The 7,668-nt window shown below is 45.7% G+C and overlaps 1 protein-coding gene and 1 pseudogene across 1 annotated transcript; both read left to right on the top strand.

The window, feature by feature from the left end:
• Positions 1–504: 504 nt before the first annotated feature.
• On the top strand, positions 505–2,147 carry LOC147446175 (uncharacterized; annotated as a pseudogene).
• Positions 2,148–4,899: 2,752 nt separating this feature from the next.
• On the top strand, positions 4,900–7,386 carry LOC147446174 (11S globulin seed storage protein Ana o 2.0101-like). The gene is made up of 5 exons (XM_086525451.1): positions 4,900–5,310; positions 5,411–5,607; positions 5,796–6,200; positions 6,364–6,581; positions 6,698–7,386. Exons 1-5 carry the CDS (start codon positions 4,935–4,937, stop codon positions 7,020–7,022), a joined length of 1,521 nt encoding a protein of 506 aa, XP_086381577.1. The 5' UTR covers positions 4,900–4,934; the 3' UTR covers positions 7,023–7,386.
• The last annotated feature ends 282 nt before the right edge of the window (positions 7,387–7,668 follow it).

Below are 7,668 nucleotides of genomic sequence, written 5' to 3'. Positions count from 1 at the left end.
AACACACTAGGATCGCCGGGGCATTTTTTCCCTCTTTAGGAGGATTTTTTCCCCCGAGCATTGTATATACGCCCATCACTGTAGGGCTATCTATCTTTCCATTGCACACTAAGTAATACACTCTCTATTGTGTGCCTTGAGATTCCTTCGTCTTCTCCAAGCTATCTGTGTTTCTCTGCAATTCTAATTCCAACACTGCTGAATGTGGATTGTTGCGGGGCTAAGGAAGACACAAACCTGTTTGCTGCAACAGTGCATCACGAGACCTAGGTATGTACATAGTGTATAGTGTTGTATGTCTATTATAATGGTAAATCGAACTGGTCTTTGTTTGGTTTCGTTGTCGCCATGTGTATGTACGTTTACATGTCGTAGTTCAGTGGGTTGTATCTTTAGGATTGTTGTGAAATGGCAAGGATGAAGAATCTTGCGAGGTCAGGAGACGTACAACCCTCTAGTTCAAAGAGACCTTGAGGGAGGCCTAGGCTCTCGGAAGAAGAGAGAATGGCGTGTACCGAAGGCAGCAAACCCAGGAAGATGGTCGAGCTAAGCATAACGGTGTCTTTAGGCGGTAGTGATGTGGATGTTGCTCTTTCTCCAAGGTTGAAAGCCTTTGTGGAGGCCCGAGGCGGTCGTCGGCATGTGCTCTATCGAGCGTGGCGGCACTGTCTTCCACCTCCACTTTCAGATGGTTGTTCGGATCATGGAGACTTTGATTATTGCAGTGAGCAAGAAAAGAAAGCAGTACCTAGGATGGGATATTCATAGTCCTTTCGGAGCGAATATTGTCTGTTGTGCCCTCAAGCAAAAGAACATGCACACCTTTCATGGTATGCTAGGTATTGTATGAAAGATATGGATCAACCACATTATCAGAACTTCTCGCATAATGTAACAGTTGATGACATCAACAAGGGAATTGAACTATACACACAGTATGGGGCAGATGAGCTAAAAAATAGAGTTTGTCTGACGCATGCGAATGTTTTTGATCGTGCACTTATGTATTGGAAATTCTAGTTGAAGCACCCAATTGCTAACAACTTTTTATCAATGTTGCACCATATGCTAAAGTCTGGCAAGTACTATCTGTCTTCCTCGTGGATAACACCTTTTCAGGGCCATGGAATGCCGTTGAAAAAGATCAAAGCATTATATGGCAGACCATGATTTTCCCTTCTTCTACGACATATTAGGATGTGATTGATATTTTTGTTCTTGACGAGGCTTACACGAACGCGCAACCTCACATCGACTGGTTCCTGAGAAGGTGGGAAGAAACGCACAGGTAGATTGATTTCTTCTCGTTAACATTAGTTGTGCTGCAATGGTAAATGTCACTGCTAACATTGTTAATGATTTGCAACTTGTTGTCAGCGATGAAGGGAAAACTGCAGTTGCCTAACCGACAGATGTTCATGAAGCACTAGTCGACAATCCTTCAACTTTTAAAGGGAAAGAGAAAGTTGTTGTGCTGGACAATGAGGAGGAAGAGGATGCATCTCTTCGTGCAGATGCTTGCGAGGGATTCATCGGAAACTCTTCAGCTGTAAAAGGCAAAGAAAAAATTATTGTGCTCGACAGTGAGGATGAAGAGGATGCAGCTCTCGGCGCAGAGTTCATCCCACTCCTCACTAGACGAGGAGTCACTATTATTGCTAGTTAAAATGATGTATATAATATATTACAATCACTTCCGCGACGGCTAGTGTTGTTGCGTTTTTCTCTGAAACATTTCTTGTTTTTTTGCAGGGTCGATGGAGCAGTCTAGCCCTCAGGATAGTGCAGACACACAGCCACCAGAGCCGCCAGCATTGGACGATGATGCAACGCTCAACAGACTGCATGACGTGCTCCTACAAATGTGGCGCCAGTTGCGTGGAGACACTCCCGAAGACTAGACTACTCTCCGCACTTCATTCATAATTCTGTAGATAACTTAAAAAATATGATTAGCGAGTACGAAGTGAATGTAACAGACGTACAAATCTCCCAATTGCAAGAGCAGATACAATGCTTGCGCACTGAGGTCACATCATTGAAGGTGCATCTTAATAGACTTAATGCAATTGTAACCAGATTAAATAATATTACCAATAAATTTTACCGTTGACACTCTTTGCAACTGTGTTTCTCACAACTTGTAGTCTCCTCTTGTTTCATTAACCACTCTGTAGCGTTTCCGATCTCTTTCACAGATGGTCTATGGCATGGGATATTTTTTACCAATAAATTAATGGATATGTTTTCCGTTCTGAACCCCTTTCTCTGCTTGTGCTTTTTCCTTACGGGTGTCCGATACGCACGGAACCCACCTCTTACTTCGCTTTTACCCTCAAATACGTTTCACCTTATGTAGATGCCAAAGAATCTTCGATGTAATGAATTTCTTTTCTACTCTCCCAGTAGTAGCCTATCAGTCACAATATCAAAATTGTAATCTTTATATTAAAAGGCAAATTTCAATTTTATCGTTGCGTGTAATTAAGCGTTCGTGAGAGAAAGCTGCATGCCATGAAGAACAAACGTTTCCAAATGGAGAGGGGGCTTCGCAGATCAGGCGAGCATGCTCTTTCCAAACTCATCTTCCAGCTGCGCGCTACTATAAAAGGCGACCATTGCACTCTTGTTTTCTTCGTGTATGGTACGTCATAGCTAGCTAGGTGTAGCTGTAGAGTGCAGCCCACTAGAGTTGTAGCTATGGCGCGCGCAGGGCAGCTGGTGCTTTGCACAAATCAGCCCCCTCTCTCTCTTGGGTGAGCCCCCTTGCTATTTGCTCTTGCTATCCTCCCATTGGTCCTCCCTAGAGCTAGCCAATGACAATTAAGCAGTATAAGTGATAGCCTTCTGACATGTGTCCCCCTTTCCCTTTTCTAAAGGCTTAAGGTAATTTAATAATTCAACTAAACTCTCATTGGACCCCTTTGCCTCCTGGCCAATAGGAATCAGGCAAGCCATTGGACTGCTGAATGCTCATTGGACCCCTTGGGAGACTGTCCAATAGTCTTCTGGAGGACTTAATTCTCATTGGTTCTTTTATTAAGTGTTTTTAAATTAATTAAACTAGATTTACTCTAGCCTAATTCTCATTGGTCCACCTCCAAGGCCATCCAATAGGAATTGGGTACACCTTGTGGGCATCTGGGCTAGGGAGATGAAAAATCCCTCCTATGTAGGGATTTGTAAAGACTTTTTTGTACACACACAAAGCATCCAATTCCCTTAAGGTTGACCTTTGGACACAACCTTTGAATTTTGGAACCTTAGCATTTTGGAAGTCTTAATGGGCTGAACCTTAGGGTCTTTTTAGCCCATTGTTGCACATGGCTCTTTTCCAGATGGCCCCCCCTTTGGATCCCTATTTTCCCTCCTTTGGATCCCTACTATGGCCGGTCTGCTAGCTTAACCAATATTCTAGCTTTTTCTCCCCTGGCACTTTCCCATATTAAATGATTAGTTTACCATGAGAAAATCATTTAGGAGAATTAGATATTGATTATTATGACATGAAAAGCTAGATCAGCACACTTCAAAAATTAGAAAAAATATTTATAAAACAGTAAACCAAATTTATTACACAACAAAAGACATGAAATTAAGTGAAGGATTATACCGTCTGTCAGGCTTATGAAGGCTTGCGAAAGCTTGGTAGAGCTTAGGACAACTAGGAAGTTCTCAAGGCTGGGAAGCTTGGACGTTTTTAAAGAGAATGGGGGACCTAGGGTCCCTCTTATATAGTGCCCTTAAGGCCCATCTAGCTATGCATCGAGCCTGCCAAGTTGTGCCCCCGACGTGTGGCGCAATTATTTCGACAGGCCTAGGCGCTATACCGGTGGGCAAATCCAACCAACCTACCAGATTCCCTTCAAACCACATTGTCATTTTTTGTGAATGTGAAGATTGATGGGGGACCCTAGGGCCCTCTTATATAGTGCCCTTAAGGCCCGTCTGGCTATGCATCGGGCCTGCCAAGTTGTGCCCTCGACGTGTGGCGCAATTATTTCGACAGGCCTGGGCGCTGTACCGGTGGGCAAATCCAGCCAACCTACCAGATTACCTTCAAACCACATTGTCATTTTTTGTGAATGTGAAGATTGATGAATTGAGAATTTAGTTAATTAACATTGTGAGCACACAAAAAAGTTGTGATTAGGTGAATATGAAATCCCAAAATGAGGCTTGTGCAATCCCTGTGCGGCTTGCTGTTTGCAAAATGTGGGGGCCACCCTCTCGAGACTTGCAAGCTTGTCCACCACCCTGTTGAGGCCCTACGTCGAGGCTGCACAGCAATGCAAGCAATCTTTGACCCTCTCACCCCTCCTCTCCCATAGACACCCGCCCTCCTACGCTTGCAACCCTCCAAGCCCCCAACCCACCACCCTTACAGCCACTAATTCATGAAAGCCACTCTTCGCAATCCTCTTGCAACGTACGACAATTTGCCAACATGGAGATTCCGACCTCGACGGATCCACCTCATCACATTTTTGCCAACGTGGTCGTCCTTGCCCGTCCGAGAGCTCCATGCCAGCGTCCGATCCATGTTTACTTTTTTGTTTTGCTCACATCATGGACGACGCAGATCGCCCCAAAAAATGCACACGACTACTCCTCCCTGGTTCTTTTAATAGCCCGTGGCATATAACAATGGCTGACTAGGCAGCACGTCACAAATATCAAATTTGTAATAAATTTCAATTTTATTGTTGCGTGTAATTAAGCGTTGGTGAGAAAGAGAACTGCATGTCATGAAGAACAAACGTTTCCAAATGGAGAGGGGCTTCGCAGAGGCCGCGACGTATCGACACTGCGAGCATGCTCTTTCCGAACTCATCTTCCAGCTGCGCGCTCCTATAAAAGGCGACCACTGCACTCCTGCTTTCTTCGTGTATAGTACGTCATAGCTAGCTAGGTGTACCACTAGAGTTGTAGCTATGGCGCGCGCAGGGCAGCTGGTGCTTGGTCTTCTTCTGGTCCTTGGCCTCTTGACCACCTCCTTGGCGTCTCGCGAGGCCGGTAGTCGTGGTCGCAGGGTGATGGAGCCTCGTGAGCGCGAGGAAGAGGAAAGGGGAAGACGCCGTCATCGTGGCCGCGAGGAGGAAGAAGAGCGACGTGGCTTATATCCTCAAATCGAGCTCGGACGGCCTCGTGAGCAGCTTCAGTCAGAGGGGGGACGGCTTCGTGTCTGGAGTGAAGAGATCGATGCCATTCGCAACGCACATGTGGGCATAGCGGAGCTCGACCTGGAAGAGAATGGGTTGCTGGTGCCACAGTATACGGATGCGGACAAGATTGCCTATGTTTTGCAAGGTGCATTTTGCATTTTCATATTACCTTTGTAGTTTGTGATAAATGGCGTCGACTCTCTTGCCTAGCTCTTGTTGAATGGTAATTGTAATTTGCGGTGCAGGGTGCGGTAAAATGGGCGCCGTCATCCCCGGTGCTGAGAGCGAGTATCGGCGAACTTATATTCGGAAAGTGCAGCGGGGGGATGTGATTGCCCTGCCCAAGGGCACCGTTTACTGGTGGTATAATGACGGCAATGAGCGTCACCGCATTCTATGGGCCGGAGATACCAGCTATGGAGCAAACCCCGGGCGCTTTCATGTAATTAGCAAACCCCGTGCATGCACTTAGACATTAGCCAGTGCCATATGAGATCTGCATATTGTGAATGAATTAGTTATTTACTGCTGGTAAAAGTGGAATCAATGCTATTGCATCTACTAAAGTGCTCAATGCTATGTACTGCTGGTAAAAGTGATCAAATGATAAGAATGGACTTTTGTATGCAGCAATTTGGACTTGCTGGTAGCAAGCAGGCCAGGTTTGGATCTGTACTTCATGGATTCAGCAAAGACACTCTCGCTAAAGCATGGGGTGTCGACGAGCAAACAATCCAGACTCTCCTTGAGAACCAAAACGAAGCAGGCATTGTGAAAGCGAAGCAAAAGATCCACTTCCCAGAGATACCCGAGCGGCGCAGCTGGATCAGAGAGGAAGGGGGGGAGGAGGAAGAGAGAAACTACTTGAAGGAAACTTCAGACCCTTTCTACTTTGAGGAGCTCAAGTACAGCATGAGGGATGAGTTTCCGGACTTCTACGTAAAAAATGGCGGTGCTCTCAATAGAGTCAATTGCCATAAGCTGCCCGCTTTGCATCAGATTGGATTTAGCGCGGTGAAGGTGTCCTTGGAAAAGGTAATTAAGACCGTTCCATGTTAGCTACAAACAGTTGTTTTCTTATTATAAATTACAAAGTAGGACAGCCACTAATTACTCGAGGATTAAGACGGTGATTAATTATTAATAAAGGACTAAGACAGACATTGTCTGTCTGATGTTGAATTCTGGCTTCTATCAGAATGCAATGATGGCGCCTTCGTTCGTGCGCAATGGGCACCAACTTTTCTACTTCACTCGAGGGAACGGGCGAGTTCAAGTTGCGAGCGGAGATGGGGAGAATGTGCTCGATCAAGAAGTGCGCGAGGGCACTGTGCTAGTTATTCCTCAGTTCTTCCCTTCAGTGAAAATTGCAGGAGATCAAGGACTTGAATGGATCAAGCTGGTTACATCATCAAGGTTTGTTTTGAACATTGTTGACATCATGTCACGTCATCGTCGTCGCAGCCATCATGTCATCGCACATTATTGAATGATAATGCAGTTATCCTTGTTCTCCTGAATGTTTTTTGCAGCCCTTTCACCACCTTCCTGGCAGGCAAGAACTCTGTCTACCGTGGTATCCCCAAGCAAGTCACCGCCGCTGCCTTCAATGTGGATGAAGAGCAGCTAAGAGAACTCGGCCGGGATGAGGAGGTCTTCTTCCCTCCATCCAAAAGAGGTGGCCGGGGCCGCCAGGACAACGAGAGATACGGAGGCATAGGCAAAAAGCCGGAGAGCGAAGAGCAGCAGAAACGACGTGAAGAGGAAGAGCAGAGCCGGAGACGGCGGGAGCAGGAAGAGGAGAGGTGCAGGCGTGAAGAAGAGCGCAGGAGGGAGGAGGAGGAGACACCAGCCTAGGAAACAAGAAGAGGAGCAGAGGCGGAGGCGAGAAGAGGAAGAGAGAAGGAAGCATCAACGAGAGGTTAATTGGGCTGTGGCTTGATCTCTTACGAGGTGCTGTGAAGATTGTAGCCAAAAGCAGTGGGGTGGCATGTCTAGATAAATAAGAGCTTCAACAGGAGCTTCAACTCTTGATTTGGTTGCACACATGAGCCCGAGTTTTGGAAATATATACCGAGAAAATACATCCACAGTTTTGCAAACCCGCATCTTCTCAGTTTTTGATGCACAGGTTTCCAAATGTTTTTCTGCAGAGCTTTTCCAAATATATATATAGGGCTATGTTTTTGTTAACACAACTTAGTAGTAAAATCTTTTCTAATTGGTTGTCCTCTCTCTCTCTCTCTCTCTCTCTCCTCACCTCCCAAGGCTTCCAAGTAGGAGCCATTACACCTCTGACGTGTTCGCATGATGCAATACACCGCGTCTCAGTAAACCACATCTAAAAATTCATGGAACTCAGATTTATCCATTCCACTGTACATAAATCATGGAATTTAGATTTATCCATTCCATTGTACTTTAGCGCTAAACTCCATTTTCTTTTAAAAGTTTCTACGCTCGACACAAACTCGAGCGTATAGCAATATAAAATCTACTCGGA

Source organism: Adiantum capillus-veneris, chromosome 12 (assembly GCF_014529385.1).
Source record: "Adiantum capillus-veneris isolate H3 chromosome 12, ASM1452938v2, whole genome shotgun sequence".
Lineage (NCBI taxonomy): Eukaryota > Viridiplantae > Streptophyta > Polypodiopsida > Polypodiales > Pteridaceae > Adiantum > Adiantum capillus-veneris.
The sequence above is the reverse complement of the archived record's forward strand: the minus strand, read 5'-3'. Positions and strand labels throughout refer to the sequence as shown.